At 50.4% G+C, this 22,363-nt stretch overlaps 1 protein-coding gene across 9 annotated transcripts in view; it reads left to right on the forward strand.

Annotated features, from left to right (window-relative positions):
- Positions 1-22,363, forward strand: part of LOC134100992 (probable E3 ubiquitin-protein ligase HERC1) — a 60,596-nt gene that overhangs the window by 18,763 nt on the left and 19,470 nt on the right. For 4 of the 9 annotated variants that reach the window (XM_062554516.1, XM_062554514.1, XM_062554522.1 and 1 more), the window contains exons 16-45: positions 259-391; positions 1,009-1,200; positions 2,549-2,761; positions 3,196-3,369; positions 3,519-3,633; positions 4,025-4,151; positions 5,373-5,538; positions 5,993-6,293; positions 6,615-6,702; positions 6,830-6,878; positions 7,004-7,242; positions 7,546-7,743; positions 7,901-8,021; positions 8,166-8,406; positions 8,807-8,973; positions 9,600-9,761; positions 9,949-10,046; positions 10,169-10,267; positions 10,404-10,571; positions 10,915-11,154; positions 11,278-11,361; positions 11,508-11,727; positions 15,411-15,717; positions 16,108-16,970; positions 17,397-17,598; positions 18,633-18,790; positions 19,452-19,535; positions 20,566-20,773; positions 20,876-21,003; positions 21,115-21,323. In XM_062554516.1, the coding sequence (XP_062410500.1) occupies positions 259-391; positions 1,009-1,200; positions 2,549-2,761; positions 3,196-3,369; positions 3,519-3,633; positions 4,025-4,151; positions 5,373-5,538; positions 5,993-6,293; positions 6,615-6,702; positions 6,830-6,878; positions 7,004-7,242; positions 7,546-7,743; positions 7,901-8,021; positions 8,166-8,406; positions 8,807-8,973; positions 9,600-9,761; positions 9,949-10,046; positions 10,169-10,267; positions 10,404-10,571; positions 10,915-11,154; positions 11,278-11,361; positions 11,508-11,727; positions 15,411-15,717; positions 16,108-16,970; positions 17,397-17,598; positions 18,633-18,790; positions 19,452-19,535; positions 20,566-20,773; positions 20,876-21,003; positions 21,115-21,323 (5,754 nt within the window). The remainder of the gene's footprint in view (positions 1-258; positions 392-1,008; positions 1,201-2,548; positions 2,762-3,195; positions 3,370-3,518; positions 3,634-4,024; positions 4,152-5,372; positions 5,539-5,992; positions 6,294-6,614; positions 6,703-6,829; positions 6,879-7,003; positions 7,243-7,545; positions 7,744-7,900; positions 8,022-8,165; positions 8,407-8,806; positions 8,974-9,599; positions 9,762-9,948; positions 10,047-10,168; positions 10,268-10,403; positions 10,572-10,914; positions 11,155-11,277; positions 11,362-11,507; positions 11,728-15,410; positions 15,718-16,107; positions 16,971-17,396; positions 17,599-18,632; positions 18,791-19,451; positions 19,536-20,565; positions 20,774-20,875; positions 21,004-21,114; positions 21,324-22,363) is intronic. The other 5 variants (XM_062554518.1, XM_062554520.1, XM_062554515.1 and 2 more) reach the window with 5 other exon arrangements.

Here is a 22,363-nt window from a genome sequence, read left to right on the forward strand (position 1 = left end):
TGTCTGTGCTATATGATGATTTACCAGCCTAGCACCAGTGACATCTTATTTAAAGTGTTTTCTGGAGTATAGTTTACAGGTGTTTGTAACCACTCTGCTAGAAATTTGGTGGATTGTGCTGCAACACTATCAACCGTATTCCAGTGCCATGAGCAAAACTAAAAGTGTGTACGTACGGCCCTGCTGTAAGGCCCCTAAGTATGGTGGTTTGTAGAGAGTGTGGCGCTGCATAACATGTCTGCTCTCGCCTCCCCTCAGGACGACAGCAGTGTGACGCTGCTGCACAAGCACCTGTGTCTGCTGCTCCCCTACGCCGCCGAGACCTTCAGGAGGTCCACCATCCTGCTGGAGGAGAGCTCCCTGGACAAGCATGTCATCCAGAAACTGCACAGTACGTTCAGCGCTTTAACAGTGTCTGCGGCCTTGCTGTTGCCATGGCTCAGTGGGAGGCTCATTGTTATTCATCTGTAGCTGGGGTTCCATTCAACTTCTTAATGCACATTTGGAGTGTTTGAATAAGGAATCCTGACTGGAAACACTTGAAATGTGCATAAATTCTTCTAATGTGAATAAAAAGCCAATTCTGTAGAAGGAGTGGATTAACTCTGTGCATATGTGGATAAGGTATAATGCAACTTAAGTGGGTAGACGTGCCTTAATTAGCATAAATTCTCATTTTTTTGCCGTTTTCTTGCATGCTTCCATAAATGTTGCCTTGCCAACCTTACGTGTTGATCCCACAGCTTTTCCCAACTCCTCTCTTGATTAGGAGAGCGTTCATTTTGAATGATCAAAACACAGCAGTTGTAAACATGCTCAGGCGCACACTTTCTACTGCCACATTTTCTTGAATGGGAACCCAGCTTTTTGTTACCCCACATTTGGCAACCTTTTAATCTCCTTTTCATGGACTGTCGTTCTGACATCTCCTCCCTCTTCTCTTCCTTCACCCTTCTCTTCCTCTCCTCCACCCTCTCCCTCGCTCTCTCTCTGTGTGTGTAATCTCAGCGGTGCTGTGTGGCTCGGTGGCGGGGAGCCTGCTGTGCCAGGTGATGTACTCGGTGCTGCTGCTGCCGCTTGGGGTGGTGCGCCCACTGCTGCCCCACCTGCTCTCTCTGCTGGAGCACCTCAACGAGCTCAACTGCTTCCTGCCCGCCACAGGCCTCCTGGAGGACCTGGAGCTGGAGGGCTCCTCTCCCGGTGAGAGACACGTACACACACACACACACACACACACACACACACACACACACACACACACCACACTCTCACTCTCACGCACACGCACAATCAATAAAAGTACAGGAAGCAGGCACACACCCTCTGAGCTTAGCAAAGAATATAAAACACACAAACATGAAGCTCCTTAAATGACCTTGAATGATGCATGTATGTAATACAGTATCTATGTCTACTTAGAGATATTAGATGATCACTCAAACCAAATCGTATTGAAGAAGAAAACATATCAAAACTACTGCTGTTGTCGTTATCATCTTCTTGGCTTTAGCAGCAGTTGGTTGGCAGAAAACTGCTAGTAACATCTCAAAAGTAACTGGAATTCTAGTTATGATATATATATATTAAGGTAACTATTGTAAAAGTGACTACTGACAAGTCAAAATAAGTTGAAAAGAACAATTTTGCGTGATGTCAAGCTACAGATGTGGAGAGGGAAAGAAGAAACGACTCCATTGACCAGGACCGCCAGCTCATTGGAACATGACTGAGCAATCTTAGCATGATGTCAAGTGACCTACATCAATGGCAAATGGCAGCTGGGGTGAAGTGCACAGTGAGGACAGTTCAGAGCAGACTCCTAGGGGCAGGGTTGAAATCGCGCATAGCTTGAAATATAAGTCCTGTCAAAATGCATGAAAGCTGCGATTGAAAATCAGGGTTATTTTGCCCAGTGTTGATTTTTGAACTCATTCTCAGTTAAAATGTTAATATTTTGCTGTTTTAAAGATGAGCTTAGTTTCTTTGTTATTTAAAGTCTCTAAACACAGATTTTTTATTTTATTTTCACCACTTAGGGTTTTGACCAGTTTTTTGAAATGTGAAATAATTGTTAATAGTTAAGAGTTCATTTTAGTCAAACATGTAATTGATTAATTTTGCAGTGCTGTTCTTTTGCACCATTCCCCTGACTGCTTCTGTGAAGTGGTGTAGGAAAAGGTTAATAACAGACTCCGATAACGTCAGTAGTTTGGCCTGTTAGGGATTGCTCAATGTTTTCTGTAGGGCAAAACAAGTTCACTGAGTTTAAGAAAGGTGATTTTCATCTTGAAAGTAGGTGACCTTTTGAATTTGGCATCAGACCGGTGACTAGTTAAGACAGGGTGTTGACTAATTTGAACAGATTTCTCAGTAAAACCGGTAAAACAAGGCCAAGTCATGCCTGTATCTCAAAAACGATTTGATTGTGCGTGTCCGTTTCAGGCTAAGCTTCACAGCTCTTTTTCTTGGAAAAGCCATAAAAATGGGTCCTGTTTAGATGACTCACGGCGCTGAAGCCACACACTCACCAGTGCTCTCCTGCTTTCAGAGGTGACCGAGGGGGCGGGATCGGCCACAGGGGCCGAGCCAGAGGATTGGATGTGGCTGCTGGACCTGGAGAGGACGGTGGCGCTGGCCATTGGCCGGTGTCTGGGGGGCATGCTGCAGGGGCCGCCCCCGTCCATCCAGGAGAAGACGGCGGAGTTCTGGCTGTGCAACCCCCTGCTGAGGAACGGCCTGGAGATGGACTTTGAGCAGCTAGGTAGAGTTGGCCCACAGCTAACTCCCCAAGCCCATCCCCACTGTCCGGGTAGCCCTCAGTTTACCATCCGTCTCAAAGTCTGCCCCGCATGCCACGCTGCATGCACTGCTCAAATAAATTCAATTCTTTATTTATCACAGACACTAGTACAATGTCCATAGCAGAGTATAAAAAAACACTGCTAAATAAATACAAATCAAATAACAAATAACAAATAAAGTCTATCATGCTAAATTATAGTCTATTTTCCACATGTAATGCAGCAGTTTGAAATAGATTCTTATGGTTTGTAACCCTGCTGAGTTTGTGTTAGTGTTTGTGTTGTGTAGTGGTTTGAAAAGCAACACTATTTATTTAAAGACCATGTTGTCAGCGTCATGTTGTTGTGTGGTCATTTCTGGACTGTGTACTGACGCTGTTGGCTTGGTGTCCAGACTTTGCCACCGGCTGGCTGACGGAGGCCATTCTGCTGGGCTGCCCCGACGCCAGGCTGGCCGACCTGGGCCTGAGCGAGGAGGGCACCATGCTGGTGGACCTGGCGCTGGGCTCCGGGCGCGAGCCCGCCAGCGGCCTCTGGAGGAAGATGAAGGAGTACGCCATCAGTCGAGGTGAGGAAGACCTGCGCCCACCTGCTCAGGTGTACACAGCTGTAGGGGAGGCAGCACCTGGTGTACCTGGGGGCCCTCAGGGGGGGAGACTGGCGTAACCATGTGTGTGTGTGTGTGTGTGTGTGTGTGTGTGTGTGTCCCTGTTGCAGACTGGGATAACGGCGGTCCTCCGGGGGACTCCCTGCTGGAGACGGCCTGCCGCTGCAGTCTGGCTGTCCTGCTCAAACACACCGGCCTGCAGGACGAGGCCTACTGGCAGGACAAGTGAGTGACCGCCACTCCAGATGATCTACTACGCCCACACACACCTCTTTGTCACACCACTCGCTCATTCATTCAGTCACTTGCCTAGTCCCACACACACACACACACACACACACACACACACGCCCACACGCCCACAGATTGACGATTCCCTTGGAACAGTAATGCCCTGCATGTGTGATGGAAGACTTGCTGATAATGAGTCATTTGGGAGCCTTAGTGCCCACTGAATATTGAGATGGGATTTATGGAGCAGAATAAACAGCCCCGAGTCTGTGTGCCAGTGCATAAGTGTGTGTGTGTGTGTAGAGCTGGGAAATAGCAACAGAAGGGGCTCCAGTTGTCTGGCCTGGCCATGGTTATTAAAAGCCTCCTCTGTCCTGTGCGCTAGGTATGAGCCATGCGAGATGCTCATTGAGATCTATGAGATGGTGTACAAGATCCGCAACACACTGCTGTCACTCAAAGAGAGCATAGCGAACACGGGCAACCCACCAGCCACAGCTTCCAACAAACAGGTAAGTGAGCAGGGGCCCATGTGCAGAACACACTCAGTAGCAGGAGTAGACTAGTTAGCTCACCACTGTTCATGGGTTTCATCAGGTCCCTTTCCACAGGTGTGTTAATCAAGCACCATGCAGTCTGCATTCGTAATCTAGGTGCTTGATTTTAAACACCTGTGGAAAGGGACCTGATGAAACCCATGAGTACTATGATTAAAGGAATAGAACAGAACAGAACAGAAATCTCGATGATTGAGCCTGTTTGTGGAATTTGGCTGCTTTAGAATGTGCTCTGTATGGCTTTAACATTGCTCGCTTTGTGCATAGACTATTCTGTCCTGGACTATTCTGTCCTTAATCTTCTATAGCAAGTTTAGCAGCGAAATACAGCCTCTGTCATCTTTTATCAGGGATTTTCCGGAAGTACTTTTTTAGATACCTCACAACCGTGTGTGCCTAATATAACACAACAGAATTTGAATTTCACTGCGAAACTTGCTATAGAAGATCGTTCAAGACCAGTAACCACTCGGTGAGCTGCACATTTTTAAAAATGTTTGGGGGTGTTTTAAGGACATAATAGTCCATGCACAAAGCGAGCAATGTTAGCCATACAGAGCACATTCTAAAGCTGCCAAATTGTACAAACAGGCTCAAACGTCAAAATTTTGGTGTCAAACACTCGTTTTCATGCTAGTCAATACAGAAAACTGGCTTAAAGTGTAAAATACCGGAATATTACTTTAACTTCAGGTCACCAAGAAGAAAGAAAGAGCCTTGATGCATGAAAGGCTCTTCAGGTAGCTCATTTGTTTCCGGTGGAGCCAGGTGTGTTTGAACCTGCTGCTATTGTTAATGTCGTTAATGTCATTAGTGTCTACACGGACCCGGTTGGTTGTTGCACCTAGTGAATCACCACGTTACGATGTAAAAGGATTTATGCGTGCGTTAACATTTTTATTGGGCATTATTAATGGGCAAACAATATTTTCATTGTTGGAGTGAACATGCAAAGAGCAGAATATAACCAAAGATGCCGTTACAACACAGCTAACGCTCCACCAGAAACAAAGGAGCTACCTGAAGACTAGAGCTTTTGGTGCAGAGGGTCTATTGGCCAGTGGTAGTGTCCCACACACTCTATAGACTCCGCTCTCCTCCCACGCTGATCCTGCAGCACACTGCTGTGGAGATGAGCTTTACTGTAACCCTTGACCCCCTGCTGTGTCCCTCCAGAGCTCGCTGAGTTCCCAGAGCCCCAGCGAGGACCGCCAGGAGCCGGGGCCGTCCGGCGAGCAGAGCCGGCGCGAGGCCGGGGCCCAGGGCCCCTCGTCCGAGCACAACCAGGACCAGGAGCTGCCCGAGGAGGAGACGCCCAGCATCAGCAGTATGTACCTGCCGGGTAAACACACACCTGTTCCTCTGCCCCGCCTCACAGAGGCCGCAGCATGCAGGCATGGACAGGAGAGCAGACCGCCGCTGTCTCTCAGATGGCTGTGCATGCACCTGCAACAACACACTCACACACTCTTTACACACACACACACACACACACACACACACACACACACACACACACACACACACACACACACACACACACACACACACGCACACTCTCACACAGTGTTTTTTTTGCACCCTTCCACACATTCCTGCCTCAGCTATGGCTGCATGTGCATGCAAGAACATGCATGTAGACACACACATACAAAAATACACACACATACATACAAAAGCACACACACACACACACACACACACACACAGACACAGAGACGGTTTGTTGTCCACTGCTCCACACTGCATCCCTATGTGCTGTGGCTCATCTGTGCTGTTGCCGTGTGCCGTTGCAGAGGTGCTGCAGTGTTTCCTGGCCACGCGGGAGGCCATGCAGCTGCAGCAGAACGAGACGGTGTACGAGTCGTCGGGCACCAGCACGCTGCCCAGCAGCACCGAGAGCCCCGGCACGCCCGAGCGCGAGCCGCCGCCCCGCCAGTGGGAGCGCGGCCGCGCCCCGCCCGACCACGCCCTGTCCTTCCCCGCCGCCTGCCACCTGCTGGTGTCCCGCTGCGTCTTCCTGCTGCTGGGCGTCCGCGCCGCCTGGCAGGAGCCCACCGAGCCCGCCGACTTCCAGGCCGAGAGTGACCAGTCGCGGTACGTACTGTAAGGCCAGGCCTGTGTGAGACCGAGAGGACATGATGGTACAGGACCAGAGGTGGACATTCCTGGTTCCAAAGAGTAAAAGTCCTGCCATATATTCTTTCTACCTGTGCACTTAACACAGATGATATCACTAATTTTCTGATCTACCTGGCAACTAATTAGGATGAGCTGGTTTACTAAATGGTTGGATCAGACACTTGGCAGGACTTCTACTTTCTGAACCAGGGATGTCCGCCTCTGTACAGGACTCACTAGTAGTCATTTCCCTGTTGTGTTGAAAAGGAGTGGCTGATGTGTCCCCCTCTCTTGCAGCAGGTCGCCGTCGTCTATGGAGCCCCAGCCCTTCCTCAGCCCCATGTCAGAGTTCAGGTTCTCCTCCGAGTCCAAGAGACAAGGGGAGGTGCGTTCTGTTCTCACAGTGGCTAATGCTCATGTTTTAAAAGGCTAGCTACGGTATGTGTTAATCTCTTTAAAGTCCCTAGTCTGTTAGCTAAATGCTAATGCCTCTGTTTTATGACTTGTTTTAGACCGCAGATCAATCAAAAGTGTCCACAAGGTCCTTCAAGAACAAAATGGGTAAGTGCATGATGTGGAGGCCATGTTGTGTAGGTTGGCGTGGAGATGTTTTTGAGTACATGTGCGTGTGGTCAGTGGTGTGACTGTGCCCTCTGCGCCCCGCCGTGCCGCCCCCTGTGTTGCAGGGCTGCCCCTGTGCTCTCTGGGCATCATGAAAGACGCGTGGGAGCGCCTGCGCCAGTGCATCAGCCCCAGCACCACGCTGTGCCCGGCCGGCCCGGGCTCGCCCATCCTGGGCCAAGTCTTCCACTTCCTGTGCGGCAGCCTGCTGCGCACCTCCGCCCTGGTGGAGCGCGACGCCGGCCTGCAGGCCGACCCCAAGGCCATCACCCTGGCCATGGCCCAGCAGCAGCAGCGCGCAGAGGTGAGGACCGCACACCCTCCACCGCATCTGAGATGACCAGCACTCAGCCATTTGAGTGTGACCAGTACAAACTCAAGACATGCGTAGTAGTAGTAGTAGTAGTAGTAGTAGTAGTACTGTAGTAGTAGTAGGCGGCTTTATTTGTCATTGCCCACGTACAATGACATTACAATGAATATTAAATAATATATATATATTAATTATATTATAGATTATTTATATATTGCAGTATGAGCCTGATAAGACCTGATAAGACCCTTGTGATGTGTCCTCTGACTCTGCTGCTGTGGTGTGTGGTGGTAGGTGCGGCTGGAGGCCCTGTGCCAGATCTCCACATTCCTGCACGAGATGGAGGACAAGAGCAGCGGCTCCACAGCGCCCCCGCGCTTCCCTGGCCTCCTGCAGTCGGTGCAGCTGCAGTTCCTGTCGGGCTGCTTCGGTCTGGGGACCCCCACCTCAGGCAGCCTCTCCAGCCCCCCAGAGAAGCTGCAGCACTACACGGTAAGAGCCAAGAGAACCAACTCGTGTGAGTGGACTTGAACTAGCAGTCCCACTCTCATTCCCCTTTTTTCATTGTTGATATATTTTGAATGTATGGCATGTGTTTGGTGTGTGTGTGTGTGTGTGTGTGTGTGTGTGTGTGTGTGTGTGTGTGTAGTCTGGGACACAGTCAGCTCAGATGAGCACTCAGAGGGAGCTGCAGTCTGCTGCACACACACTCTACCAGCAGCTGGTGCGTGTCCTTCGCCAGAAGGTGGCGCTAGAGAAGGAACAGACAGGTAAGCAGTGCAGTCCATTTCCGCTGGCAGCGTTGTGCAATAGTCTTTTATCACCAGCGTTTTGAGAGCCCCCCAGCCCCATGTGACTGATGGTGTGTGTGTGTGTGTGTGTGTGTGTGTGTGTGTGTGTGTGGTGTTCCTCAGGGGCCTACCAGCACCTCCTGCTGGCCACGGTGTTTGCGCTGAACTTCCACTACCAGCCGGTGGACCTGGTGGTGATGATCCGCAGCGGGCTGCTGGAGATCCTCTCCTGCCTGACCGACAGCACCTGCGTGCTTATGAACCAGCGCTGGCTGGCCGCCTCCGTCTCTGGACACATGCTGCTGAGCGGCGCGGTCAAGCTGGCCAGCGCCCGCCTGCTGCAGATACTGGCCATCGCCGCCAGGTGAGGAGCGCAGATGCAGCCGTGTATAGGGCACACATGGGGGGAACTAAATGAGGATGGGTACATGGAATGTCAATGTCCTCACCACTTGCTCTGCTTAGTGGAGTTTTGTGTTTGAATTGTTTGGAAATGTGACATTAGAGGGTCTATGGGGCTGTGTTTCTCATATAGATATATAGATAGACTCTCAGTGCACGTTAAATGCGCTATATAAATAAAAGTACCTTACCTTACCTTACCTTAGATACCATTATGTTGCCATTTTACCAAGATGTTCTATGTGCCCTATTAAATGATGACAACTTCATGTTGATTGATCATGTTGCTATTGCATCTTTGTTTGTGTGTGTGTTTGTGTGTGTGTGTGTGTGTGTGTGTGTGTGTGTGTGTGTGGCTCCAGCTCTTATGAGGAGGCCCTGCCTCTGGAGGTGTCCCAGGCGCTGATGGACGTGATGTGCGACCAGCTGCAGGGGCTCCTGCTCAGTGTGCGGCAGCAGGAGGCGCTAGAGAGCAGCGTGGTGGACCAGACGGAGCCCCACGCCAGCAGCATCAAGCACAGGCTAGAGAGTAAGTCAGCAGCACCAGCCGCACCACTAGCCTATAGCAGCTCTGACCGCACCACTAGCCTATAGCAGCTCAGACCACACCACTAGCCTACAGCGGCCACCTTTTCCAGGCTTCTGTTCTGATGCCGCTGGAGACAGATGTGCCTCCGGGCAGAGAGCGGCCGGCTGGTTCCCGTCTCCAGTAGCCTCCGGTCAGAAGTGCCCATTAGGGAGACGCTGAACCCCAAATAGCTCCTGAGGAGCAGGTTTGGCCTCAGGCACCAGGACACCAGGCATTTTAAATGAGGCTCTGTCAGTGTGTTGGTTTATCACATAATAGAGCTGCTGTGCTCTTTAGTTGAGCTACACTTTCAGCTGACGCAGGAGTTCTGTGATTGCAAGTGTGGACTTATTTTATTAAATTTATTTATTCATAAAGACAACACTCATTGATTAACATTTCTTTAAATGTGGCCGTTTTTGCCAGCCGACACATTTTCAACTGCAGTCCTTTATAATTGGGCGTCCCTTATGTCTGTGTGTGTGTCTCTGTAATTGTGTTAACGTGTGTGTGATTTTTGTAATGTTCATGTATCTTGTGTATATGCATTAATTTGCTGATGGCTGCGTGCGTGTGTGTGTGTGCAGAGGTGGAGGCGGTGCGGAGCAGCAGAGTGGTGGAGTCCCAGCTGGCTGACTTCCTGGTGTTCCTGAGACGCATCCTATCGCTACGAGTTACCAAAAGAGTCTCCACCTTCATCAAGTGGATCGACCCGCTCATGACAATCATTTCTTACAAGTGCACTGCAGGTAACGCTAGAATAACACCTGTTGATCACGTCAACACCATGCGTTCCTGTGTAGATATCAAATATCAGTCATTCATAACCCAGCTCTGTTGAGGAAGCTGTTGGCAGCTCTGTGAATGAGAAGCCCCTAATGCGTGTGATGAATGGCAGAGCTCTGTTCTCAGTTGTGGCTTGTGATGGGTTTTCAGGAACTCCATGTTTCCGGAACCTGCGAACCAAGCTGCTGGCCTTCCACATCCTGGAGGCTCTGCTACCCGCCTGCTCGGAGCCAGTCCACGTCAAACAGGTGAAGCATCTGGAGAAACAGGCTGACTTTGGGACATTTGCATTGTTTTGTAATAAAGTAAAATAAGTTATTCTCATGATGGAAGTGTGCAGAAATCACAAAGATCCTCTATCCCCTTTTAGATTGTCGACCAACTCTTTGGACTTTTGTCCACGTTTATGTGGGAAGAGCCTCTGGCAGTACGGAAGAATCTGGAAGCTCTGCCTGAGGGCTGCAAAAGGGTCAGTAGCATTCCTTACACTATCAGCCCCTCACATCTGAACTCCAACTTTAGTGGAAGAGTAAACATTGGCTGTGTGTGTGTGTGTGTGTGTGTGTGTTTGGTTGTGTGTGTGTGTGTGTGTGTTTATCCTGCAGGAGAGCATGAGCGAGGACGAGTGCATTCCTATCGGAGACTTCTCGTTTGACCCGCACAAGCTGACCTGCTGCTCGCTGGAGAGCGGGAACGTGCTGGCCCACGGGGCCGGAGGGAAGGGCTACGGCCTGGCCACCACCGCCATCACCTCCGGCTGCTTCATCTGGAAGGTACGGCGCACCACGGAGGGGCAGGTCCTGCTGGACACAATCTGCACTGCTCCGCTCCTGTGCTCTCGGCTATAATGGTGGGGTGGGAGTGGGACGTCTCAGTGCTATGTGCCTGAGGGACTCCTAAAGGTCTATGGGTCAGCTGAAGTTGTGTAAGGCATCTGGGGGTTAACCAGCGTGTCTTAACATGCTCTTCAGCCCTGATGAACTATCTTCAGTCCAAAAGCCCAAAATAAGAGCAGAAGTATTGTCTTCCTAGATCTCTGTATATGTCTCACCTGAAGTCCATGTGTAGCGCTGGTGTCATCATCTCCCTGGTGTCCCTGTGTGTGTCCCTGTGCAGTTCTACATCACCAAAGAGAACAAGGGCAATGAGGGCACGTGTATCGGTGTGTCGCGCTGGCCCATCCGGGACTACAACCACCGCACCACCACCGACATGTGGCTGTACCGCGCCTACAGCGGCAGCCTGTACCACGGCGGGGAACTGGGCCGCGCCCTGCCCTCCTTCACCCAGGGGGACACCATCACCTGCATCCTGGACATGGAGGCCCGCACCATCTCCTTCGCCAAGAACAACAAGGTCACTTCATTTACTCCACCCTAAACCTCTGGGATTGTGCTCACTGACTATCACTCCTCATTGGGCTGTTACTGTACTTTAGTGTTGCGGTGGTCTTTTATGTCTATTCTGTTTGCCATGCAGGAGCCCAAGCTGGCGTTTGAAGGGGTGGACGCTACGGAGCTGTACCCCTGTGTCCTGTTCTACAGCAGCAACCCTGGGGAGAAGGTCCGCCATTTTGACCTTCCCAATTCCTTTATAGTCAATGATCCTTGTGTTTCTAGATGCTGACCATGCTCATGTGAATATGTCAGGGCCTTGACAGGCAACGTTGCTGTCAGTGTTATTGACCCTGCTGTCCTCCGCTCCCGTAGGTGGCGCTGTGTGACCTGCAGATGCGGGGCATGCCCAGTGACCTGCTGGCGGGAGAGCCGCTGTGCAGCCCCAGGGCCACCGTGCTGCTGGAGGCCACCGTGCAGCTGCTGAGACGCCTGCACCAGGTGGAGGGCTGGACCAGCCACATCAACCAGCACATGCAGGCCCGCCTGGAGCTCATCGCCCCGCTGCTCAGAGACGGAGGCGCCCACAGACCGGGTCAGTCACACTCAACACCCCACACAACATAGCACAGGGCTACTGGCCACAGCACAGGCCAATTTGGTCGCACATGCGATATGAATTTGGTTGCACATGCGACCAAAATTTGCCAAAAAGTGCGGTTTTCCATTAAGAAAACTAAGCCTACTCTTACTCCCAGCCCTACTGTCACTCCATCCATCCCCATTACTGAGAGTCCATCCAGACAAGGCCCTTGGCCTCGGTGACGGTCCCTGGGAGGATGCCAAGCCCTGGTCCTCCCGCGATAACATCAGACTCGGAACCAGAGGAGACAACCGAGTCTGAGATAGAGCTTGGCAATGAGAGTCAAATTTAAAAAGGCCAAAATACTGTATATTCTTTCAGACGTGACTGGTTGAAACAATTTCCCTGGCTGTGGTGTGACAAAGAACGGAACGCATTGCACTGCGTCTATTGTCGGGAATGCGCTCAGAATTCTGTATTAATCAGATCCTCTGAAGAATCATAAATTATCATCAAATTCAATGTCATAAACAACATTGCCAAGGAGGAAATGCCATTCACTAAATTTAAGTCAGAGATTTAGTATGGCTTAAATTTCAACCCACCCTACAGCAATGACACGGCACGTGCGCAATTTATTGGTGTAATAGCCGAAACACTGAGAAATAAGACCGCTGCGGACGTTGGAAATGTACGGTGGCCCTGAAGTGCAAAACACAACACAAATAAGACAACACAACACAAATAAGACAACACAACACAAAGAGAGAAATCACGGCCCCAAAGTGCACAACACAACACAAAAAGAGACAACACAACACAAAGAAGAGAAAAAACGGCCTCGAAGTGCACAACACAACGGCAAATCACACAACACAACACAAAAAGAGACAACACAACACAAAAAGAGAAAACACAACGGCAAATCACACAACACAACACAAAAAGAGACAACACAACACAAAAAGAGACAACACAACACAAAAAGAGACAACACAACACAAAAAGAGAAAACACAACGGCAAATCACACAACACAACACAAAAAGAGAAAACACAACGGCAAATCACACAACACAACACAAAAAGAGACAACACAACACAAAAAGAGAAAACACAACGGCAAATCACACAACACAACACAAAAAGAGAAAACACAACACAAAAAGAGAAAACACAACACAAAAAGAGACAACACAACACAAATAAGACAACACAACACAATTAGAGAAACCTCGGCCCCGAAGTGCAAAACACAACGGCAAATCACACAACACAACACAAAAAGAGACAACACAACACAATTAAGAGACAACACAACGGAATACCTTCGGGCCACATGAATCGTCGCTGGGACACGTACTAGGCCTACAGCCCGCAGAAAATAGCATGCTGGGTCTTCACATGTCCATAAGAACCCACAGTAATGGAATATCCACGTTGTGTTTTATTCATAATATGTTTGGTGTATAATCCAACTCATACAAAAGCAACAAGTTCGAAACAAATAATCAGAAATCAGGAAGTAAAACAGCTTGTAACTCTGTCACCGTTCTAGATACCGTCATATACCATATATGGTAATTTTTTTGTGAGATCCCCCTAGTTACCGTGGTAGCTAGCCTACCACACATCAGAGCGATGGCTTTGCCACACGTCTTTCTGCGACGAGATATTCAAAACCGGAGGAGATTGGGCAAGAGAGCTGTCAATCAGGCTCCCTAGCTTTGAATGACGACAGCACTAGTCAGCCACATGCCTCGTTATTGAAAACCGGATAATGTTGAAGCCAAGGGGTAGACGATTTCAGTGATATGCGACTTTACTTTATAAACCCTAGTAAAGTCCTCGTAACATTCATTAAAAGATTTAAAGAGACATGCAGGCTGAAATAATTCGAAGATTTAATGGTGCGTAGGCTACTGACAATAAAACTCTTACACAAGAACCCCTTTGAGTAGAAGCATAATATTGGTGTCAAAAGAAAGCTAATATTCTGGAGATTTTTGGGGAGCCTGATTGACAGCTCTCTTGCCCAATCTCCTCCGGTTTTGAATATCTCGTCGCAGAAAGACATGTGGGGCAAAGCCATCGCTCTGATGTGTGGTAGCTACCACGGTAACTAGGGGGATCTCACAAAAAATGACCATATATGGTATATGACGGTATCTAGAACGGTGACAGAGTTACAAGCTGTTTTACTTCCTGATTTCTGATGATTTGTTTCGAACTTGTTGCTTTTGTATGAGTTGGATTATACACCAAACATATTATGAATAAAACACAACGTGGATATTCCATTACTGTGGGTTCTTATGGACATGTGAAGACCCAGCATGCTATTTTCTGCGGGCTGTAGGCCTAGTACGTGTCCCAGCGACGATTCATGTGGCCCGAAGGTATTCCGTTGTGTTGTCTCTTAATTGTGTTGTGTTGTCTCTTTTTGTGTTGTGTTGTGTGATTTGCCGTTGTGTTTTGCACTTCGGGGCCGAGGTTTCTCTAATTGTGTTGTGTTGTCTTATTTGTGTTGTGTTGTCTCTTTTTGTGTTGTGTTGTGTGATTTGCCGTTGTGTTTTCTCTTTTTGTGTTGTGTTGTGTGATTTGCCGTTGTGTTTTCTCTTTTTGTGTTGTGTTGTCTCTTTTTGTGTTGTGTTGTGTGATTTGCCGTTGTGTTGTGCACTTCGGGGCCGTGTTTTCTCTTTTTGTGTTGTGTTGTCTCTTTTTGTGTTGTGTTTTCTCTTTTTGTGTTGTGTTGTCTTATTTGTGTTGTGTTGTCTTATTTGTGTTGTGTTTTGCACTTCAGGGCCACCGTAGGAAATGCCACGTATGTCATTTATGATTAATGGCGACACAGTTATTATCTGCACATTTGAGTTCAGTTCATTTAACAGTTAATTTCAGGTCATTGAACCACTTTAAGCACAAACACTTTTATTTGGAAATGTTTTCTTTTGCTTTATATTTTAGTTTGAAATGTTCAATTTAAGCTTAGGATAGTACTTTAAAGGGATATTCCGCCATTTTTGGAAATAAGCTAATTTTCCACTTCCCCCGAGCAAAACAATTGATATTATTTACCTTTTTCCCGTTCATCCACCCATTCTGTGAGTCTGGCGATACAGCTTTTAGCCTCAGCCTAGCATAGATCATTGAATCGCATTAGACCATTAGCATCTCGCCTGCTAGCATCATCCTTAAAAGTGACTAAGATTCCTGGTAATTTTCCCATTTAAAACGTGTCCCTTCTCAAGTTAGAAAGTGCAATAAGACTGAAAATGAAACCTTGCGTTTTTCTAGGCTGATTTGACATGGAACTACACTCTCATCTGGCGTAATAATCAAGGGAAGTTGCAAACGTACCATGGGCGCAGTGGAGGTGGGAGGTGGAAAATTAGCTTATTTCCAAAAATGGCAGAATATCCCTTTAAATATTTATATATTCTTATTTATATATTCTCAATGGATATAGAACTGTATCTGTCAGAAGTACTCTAAATGGCTGGTCATGAAAATGAATCATTTTCCAAATTAGGCGTTTTGTTTTTGTTATCTTGAAGGGTATGTGCTTCATGGGAAGGTCATAATGCTATTTTGTCCAAATGTGGTTGTGGAACGATGCTGTGCAGTGGTTCTGGGTTGTTTACATTAGATTAGATGAGATGAATGACCTCTGACGGTGTGTCCTGTCCTGTCCAGGCCACAGCCCCAAAGGTCCAGAGGAGGGTGTGGATCAAGAGCGCAGCGGGCCAGAGAGCGGAGGCTCCACAGGCCGCGTTATGGAACTAGTGACCGGCCCCGCGGGGCTCTCCGAGGCCCAGCTGAATGCCCTGTGCACTGAGGTGTGGCCCGTGCTGGCCCTGATCGGCGGGGTGGACAGTGGTCTGCGCGCAGGAGGGGTGTGCCTGCACAAACCCAGCGGGCGCAGGGCCACACTGCTGGGGGTGCTCAAGGAGGGCAGCCCACTGGCCAAGCTCCAGTGGGAGGAAGCCGACCTCACAGTCAGGTACCACACACACACACACACACACACACACACACCAGATTTGAAGATTATTGTTTCAAATGGCCCTTGTTTTAAATGCAAAATTAACTGTAGCAATTTGTTATGACTTAAGTCCAATGTCTGTGTCACTATCCTTTGTCATCTTTGACAGTTAGTCGAGAAGCCTCATTTCCTTTTCTGCATGTCTGTCGTCCCTTTACTCCTGTTAATTTCTGTCTTGTCCATTTGTTTCACTTTTCTCATTCATCCTTTTCTTCTTTGTTCTTGTCTTCTTTTCTCCCAATTCTTTTAAAACTCCTCCACCCTTTCCTTTTCCTCCCTCCCTCCATCATGAATCTCTATCTCCATGTTTTGGCCTCTCTCTCTCTCTCTGATGGCACTAACCAAAAGCTCCCTGAATTCTTGGTCACCCAGCGACACGCCGCTCTCGTCCCTGGAGCCGTGCGACGTGCCCCAGCTGGACATCTCGCTGCTCCGCGGCCTGCGTCCGGCCGTGCTGCTGGACCTGCTGCTGCTCACCGGCCTGCTGGAGGAGCCCGAGGGGCCCGGGGCCCTGAGGAGGGCCCGCGCCGAACCGGAACCTTCCGCCAGCACCGCCGCCGCCGCCGCCGCAGCTGCTGCCGCTACGCAACGCAGCGAGCTGGAGCGTCGCCTGGACGAGGACATCGCCCGGGTCATGCAGGACGAGGACACCCAGCTGACCCCACCCTCGCCCGCCGCCGTGCCCAGGGAAGGAGAGGAGCCGGCGGGGGAGGAGGGGGCCAAGCAGCCGGAGGAGCCTCCAGAGCAGAAGACCTCCCCCAAAACCCCCAGGACTCCAGGACCGGAGCCCGAGGCCAGCGCCCCCCTGCCCACCCCCACGCACCCCTCGCCCCGGCCCGACCTCTTCGCCCTGGAGCTGCGCGCCGTGCGCCTCTCCTACCTCCTCCTGGGCGCCCTCAAGTCGCTCGCCGTCATCCTGGGCAGCGGCCGGCTGGCCGACCTGCTCCTGGCGCAGCGGCCGGACGGCTCGTCCTCCTCGTCGGGCCCGTCGTCCGGCGCCGAGGCCGCCCAGAGCCCCCCTCCCGCGGAGGAAGGGCCCGAGCTGCGCTCCGTGCTGCAGTTCGTGGTGCGCAGCATGGTCAAGTGGGCCGTGCGGCCCTGCCCCATCAAGCACCCCGTGGCCCTGGCAGACCTGGAGAGGGCACAGGTCATGATCTACAAGGGCGTCCTCAACAGACTGCACCAGGACGGCACCAGCAAAGACCACCGAGGTATGAAGAGGGAGGAAGGGAAGGAGGGAAGGAGGGAAGGAGGGAGGGAGGGAGGGAGGGAGGGAGAGAGAAAGGGAGGGACTGTTGCATGCCAATTGTCTGACTGCTTTTGTTGTCGGCCCTGTTTTCTATGGCAGCGGTGCATAATTGATGGTCACATTCTTCTGTGTAGTATGTTTACATCCTTTCATTGAATGGCCATTGAGTGTGTGCTGAGTTGGTGTGTGTGTGTGTGTGGTGTGTGTGTGGTGTGTGTGTGGTGTGTGTGTGGTGTGTGTGTGGTGTGTGTGTGGTGTGTGTGTGGTGTGTGTGTGTGGTGTGTGTGTGGTGTGACGTGTGTGGTGTGTGTGTGGTGTGTGGTCTGTGTGTGGTGTGTGTGCGTGCTCTGGTTGTTCCTGGTCTCAGCCGCTCTTTCCTGTTGTCCAGATGTGGGGCTGCACTCTGCGTCTCAGCCCGTGTCCAAGTCGTCCAGCTCGGTGTCGCTCTACAGCAACGGCTCCGACGGCACCGCCGCCTTCGGCCAGTCGGCCTCGTCCTCCACCAACGACCTGGCCAACTCCCTGCTGACCGCCCTGCAGGCCGACGGCCTCGAGAACTTTAACCCTTTCCTGCCCATCAACCTGCTGCAGTGAGTGCCATTCTGTGCATTTCTGTACCATACTTGATGTTAGGTGTAGGTGTGGGGCCTATGGGTCATTGTCTGAGTGCACTTTTCTCATTTCAGTAGTTGGTCATCCATAGTGTAATCCAATCAGTGGAACCCAGATCACTGACTCATGTGCACACACGCACACATTCACACACACACACACACTCAGGCACACGTTCATGTGCGCACATTTCTCACGTCCCCGGGATGTTCTTGCTCCAGATCCGCGTCAGTAGGTGAAACCGCCGAGACTCAAAGCGAGAGTCCGAGGGCAGGTGAGTCCGTTAGGTGTGTGTGTGTGTGTGTGTGTGTGTGTGTGTGTATGTTTGAGTGTGTGCGTGTGTGTATACGTGTGTGTGTGGAAACTAACGCGGCAGCTTGGGCTGTTTTGACCTGCCTGCCTGGCTAAGCGCTGGCGTCTGGACGTGGCATCAGGGAACAGGCCAGCCCTGACCTGCACATACAGTACACCATCACACACCATCACATGACCACAGGCTCCAGTCTCTCCTCCCTCTCTCCTCTCCTCTCCCCTCCTCTCTCTCTACACCCCCTACATAATGCAGCACATCCACTCCTGAACATATAGCTGATGCATGCTGTAGCCTCTCATGAATGCCTGTGACAACATGACTTGTCTCCTTTTTGTCCGCCTGAAATGGGTGTTTATGGATCACATCTAGTCGTAGCGTATGAGAAGTGTTTCTTAGTAGTGGATGAAGCAGTATCCTGCACTTCAGGCATTAGACCTCCTCAGTGCCGTATTACAGTGTAGGTATATTGTAGAACAGGACAACATTAAAAGTTATGTTTCTATTCTCCTAATACTACTGTCACTTTCCCTCTCTATCTGTGCTCTCCCTCTCACATACACACACACTCACTCTCTCTCACACACACACACACACAGACTCTCTCTCTCTCTCTGTATATCTCTCTCCCTTTCGCTCTCTCTCACTGGTGAGCACTAGCCCTAGCATTGTGTGTGTGTGTGTGTGTGCGGCTTGTTGCAGGCGGATGGTGCTCGCTCGCTTCCCCACGCTGGCAGGCCTGGTCCATAACCCCACGCTGCCCCCGGGCCTCAGCCTGGCCAGCTCGGCCTCCTGCGAGGGCTTCACCGAGCAGCAGACCAGCTTCCTGGAGCCCTGCGGACAGACCCGCACCCCCATGGGTAAGAGTCGCCAGAGAGAGAGAGGGAATAAAGGAGAGCTAAAAGACTCCTCATGGGCTGTACAGGAGAAGGGTCTGGCCCAGTGTTGCTGTGTTGCTGGCTTCAGCATGGGAATGAAGGCTGCCTCCTCTGGTGTGGAGTTCACACGCCTTGTGGTTTGGCTGTCTTGGTGTGTTTTTCTTTTTCTTGTTTTTCTTGCAGTGTTGTTTCTGTCTTGTGTTTGGGCCTCATTTGAAGTGTAATGGCTTTGGTTGCATGAGACTGCCGGTAGCACTTGCTCTCACATCTCTTTTTTTACGGCACCATGAAATTCACAGCCGACGCCAAACCCTTTCTGTTGTCCTGTTTTAAGTTGCTCTTATCTCACCTGTGCTCTATGCACTGTGTTTGACCACACAATGGACCATCACAGTATTTTGGAGGAGAAATACGTCTTTAATGATATTGTAGCTGAATAATGTACTGCTAATTTTCATAAAGTAGAATAGTGATGGTTATCTTTCCCATATAGTATTACCGCCTTGCTCTTCATCAGATCACAGTGTCCTTTTGTAAATCTGTAGAGACCGGTCATTTTTTTTTCTTTTTTTTCAATCTGTTGTTGTTAACTTGTTTCTGTTCTGGTAACGATTTATCTGTCTGTTCTCCCTTGCCACTCCAGAGCGTCCTCAAATGTTTGTCCCCGTTCGCTTGCTAGAAATGGGCTTCTCCATGAGGCACATCTACAAGGCCATGGAGGCGGCAGGTACTCCAGCCAGTCACCGCTCCTCTGACCAGTCCCCCCCCCCTCCCCCCCGATAGTGTCCAGCTCCCTCTAGTGACCCCTGCCCTCCCCATCTCTAGCAGTGCATGTCTAACTGTGCCAGTGCTGCTGCTTCTCCTTAGACCAATCAAGTCTTTCAAATTTTGCATCGACGTCTCGTGACCAAACAGTGGAGGAACAGCCTCAAGTCGCCTAGTCAGTTCTCATGACGCCACGGTGGTGTGTGTAGTCCAGACCCAGTGGCCGATGTGGAGTGTGGTGTTGTGGTGTGTGTCCGTACACAGACACACACACACACACTGCTCTGTCTGGGCCACCTTCACGCCACCCTCCCGCTCTGCCTGGCACCCATCACAGCTTGTGCTCCATCATCACCACGCCATGCCACGCCACCCCCACGCCATGCCACGCCATACCACGCCACCCCCATGCCACTTCCCCCCCCTCCTGTCACTCCTCACCGCTCCTCATCCCAGCTCTCTGTCCCTCACCCATGTGGGCATCATCTGTGCCAGTAGGCGGGTTTCTGTTGGGGTGGGTTGTGCCAGGGGCAGTGTTGGGGTGGTAGAGCTCCAGCCACAGTAATCTCCCCATGCTCATGTGCCCTTCACAACGTCTCATCACCTAATCAGAGGCCCTAAGCAACACACACTTCAGTTTTCTCTCATACCTGTCTGAGCCCATCAGATAGTGTAAAGATAGTGCACTGATAGTGTACTCAGTCCTTTAGTATCAAGGTGTCCAAGTGCAGGGGGGTTTTCCCTCACAAGTGTGTACATGGCCTGGATAGTTGTAATTTGGCTATGTAAAGGTTGTAGGATAGTTCCGAGTGTTGAAGTGGTGTTGGAAACTCAGATGTGTGCTGCTTGGGCTCTCCAGGAGTAGTGAGGAGATTCCCTGCATTAAGAGAGAGGCTTTAGCGTCCCCACACTGCTCCCTGGCACTGTTGCAAAGCCTCACTGTGGTCAAGCGTGCGGGCCGTCCCTTGACCCTACTCTGGTGTGTCCGGCAGGCGTGACCGGGGAGGTGGACTCGCGCACCATCGAGGTCCTGGCCAGCTGGATGCTGGAGCACCCTCTGGCCGACGAGCCGCAGGCCGGCGAGGGCTCCTCTGCAGCGGGCGCGGTGGACACGCCATCGCCAGAGGGACCGGAGACGGTGCAGTGCCCCGAGAGCTCCGCCCCCCTCAACCTGCAGGAGAACAGGGAGCCCAGCGAGAGGTGCGCTCAGATCACACTTGGATTTGCTCTCCACATGGATTAAGACTAAGAACACTTCATGATTACAAATGTTAAACTCTGTTGATGTGTGTGTGTGTGTAGTTTGTTGGCTGGCCTTGACCTGGTGGAGAGGGAGAACTTTTTGGATGTGCACCTGACCCGCAACAGGCCACCCCCTGCCCGCCGCCAGAGGTCCAGTCTGGGCCAGAGAACGTCCTTCAGGAGAGCAGGTAGGCACTCCCAGACATGAGCCACTTCATGTGGTGCTGTGGAATGTTAACGCTTTCTTTGGAGCGATATGAGCTGTGCTCCTCATGAGTTCTGTCCTGGCTGTCCATCAGACTCTCCGTCGCCCAATCCGCTGCCGGCGCTCTACAGGCAGGACGTGGGCGTGGCCGAGTGGCCCGAGCGGGCGGAGACGCATCCATTTGCGGCGGAGGAGGAGTCGGAGCTGGGCTACATGGACGACTCGTACCAGGAGGAGCCCTTCGAGGAGCTGCTCAGTCCAGAGTTCATCAGCTCCGATAGGGACACCCTGTGGATGGTGGAGGTACTGCAACTGCCCTGCACCCCCTAAACATTACAGCAAACACCGCTTACAGCCTTGACATACTCCCATTGGCATGGAGGGAAATAACATGGAGGCTACCCTGGTACGCACTGTAACTGAAGTGTTCCAATCACGTAGCGTCTGCTGCAACATCTGGCTTCCACTGTAATCAATGGAACCAATTACACCAGACGTGACAGTGGTGCGTACGTTTGGACACATTTAGAAGACCAGTCTTCTAAAATGATTGTTACGGAACACTTCAATTACAGCTATGATGTAGTCTCCCTGTAAAAACCCACATTTATCATTCACTGCTTGGTTGAATTCTCCATTGTCCTGCAGTCTATAGAGGGTGCCTTAACCATATGTTATTTGCGCAACTATGAAGTAGATCCAATGAGTTGGTCGTATCACACTTGAATATTAATTCGCCAAACTTGTTGTGAAGTTTAAACGAACTGTCACGTTGCATCCAAGCTGAAATACAGACGCTCATAACATAGTAACATTGTAGCATATGACGGAGGTGGATTTTAGCTAGTTGGATGGCATGTAGGCTAGTTAAATAGCAATGTTCAAAGATAAGGTTCATCAGAATACTGGGATATGCCAGCTTGACAACGGGAGAGATAGAACTAACGACTGGCTGTTGGCCCCAGCAACCATCCATTTAGAACAAGTAACGGCAGTTTGACCTGTAAGTTTAGAAATTAGTTGATATGTGGCGGAAAGAACTTTTAGCGTTTAAAACGTTAAAATTATAATCAGTAATGAACACAACACAAGCGGCAACAGTGAAATAAGCGGGACAATGGACTCCACTGTGGTCGGTTCACAGAAATAAATGCACAAACGAGAAATAAATGCAACTTCCGCTGTGTCGGGCCGTATTGCAACCTCGACTGTGCCTTTATTCCTGTGAACCAACCACCATGTCGTCCATTATTCCTCATGTAATGACCCTTGAGTATGTTTGCATTTTTAGTATTGATGAGACAGGGTGAACAGTTATGGCTATTTTACAACTATTTTAAGAA

This window comes from Sardina pilchardus, chromosome 14 (genome assembly GCF_963854185.1).
Source record: "Sardina pilchardus chromosome 14, fSarPil1.1, whole genome shotgun sequence".
NCBI classification, from domain to species: domain Eukaryota; kingdom Metazoa; phylum Chordata; class Actinopteri; order Clupeiformes; family Clupeidae; genus Sardina; species Sardina pilchardus.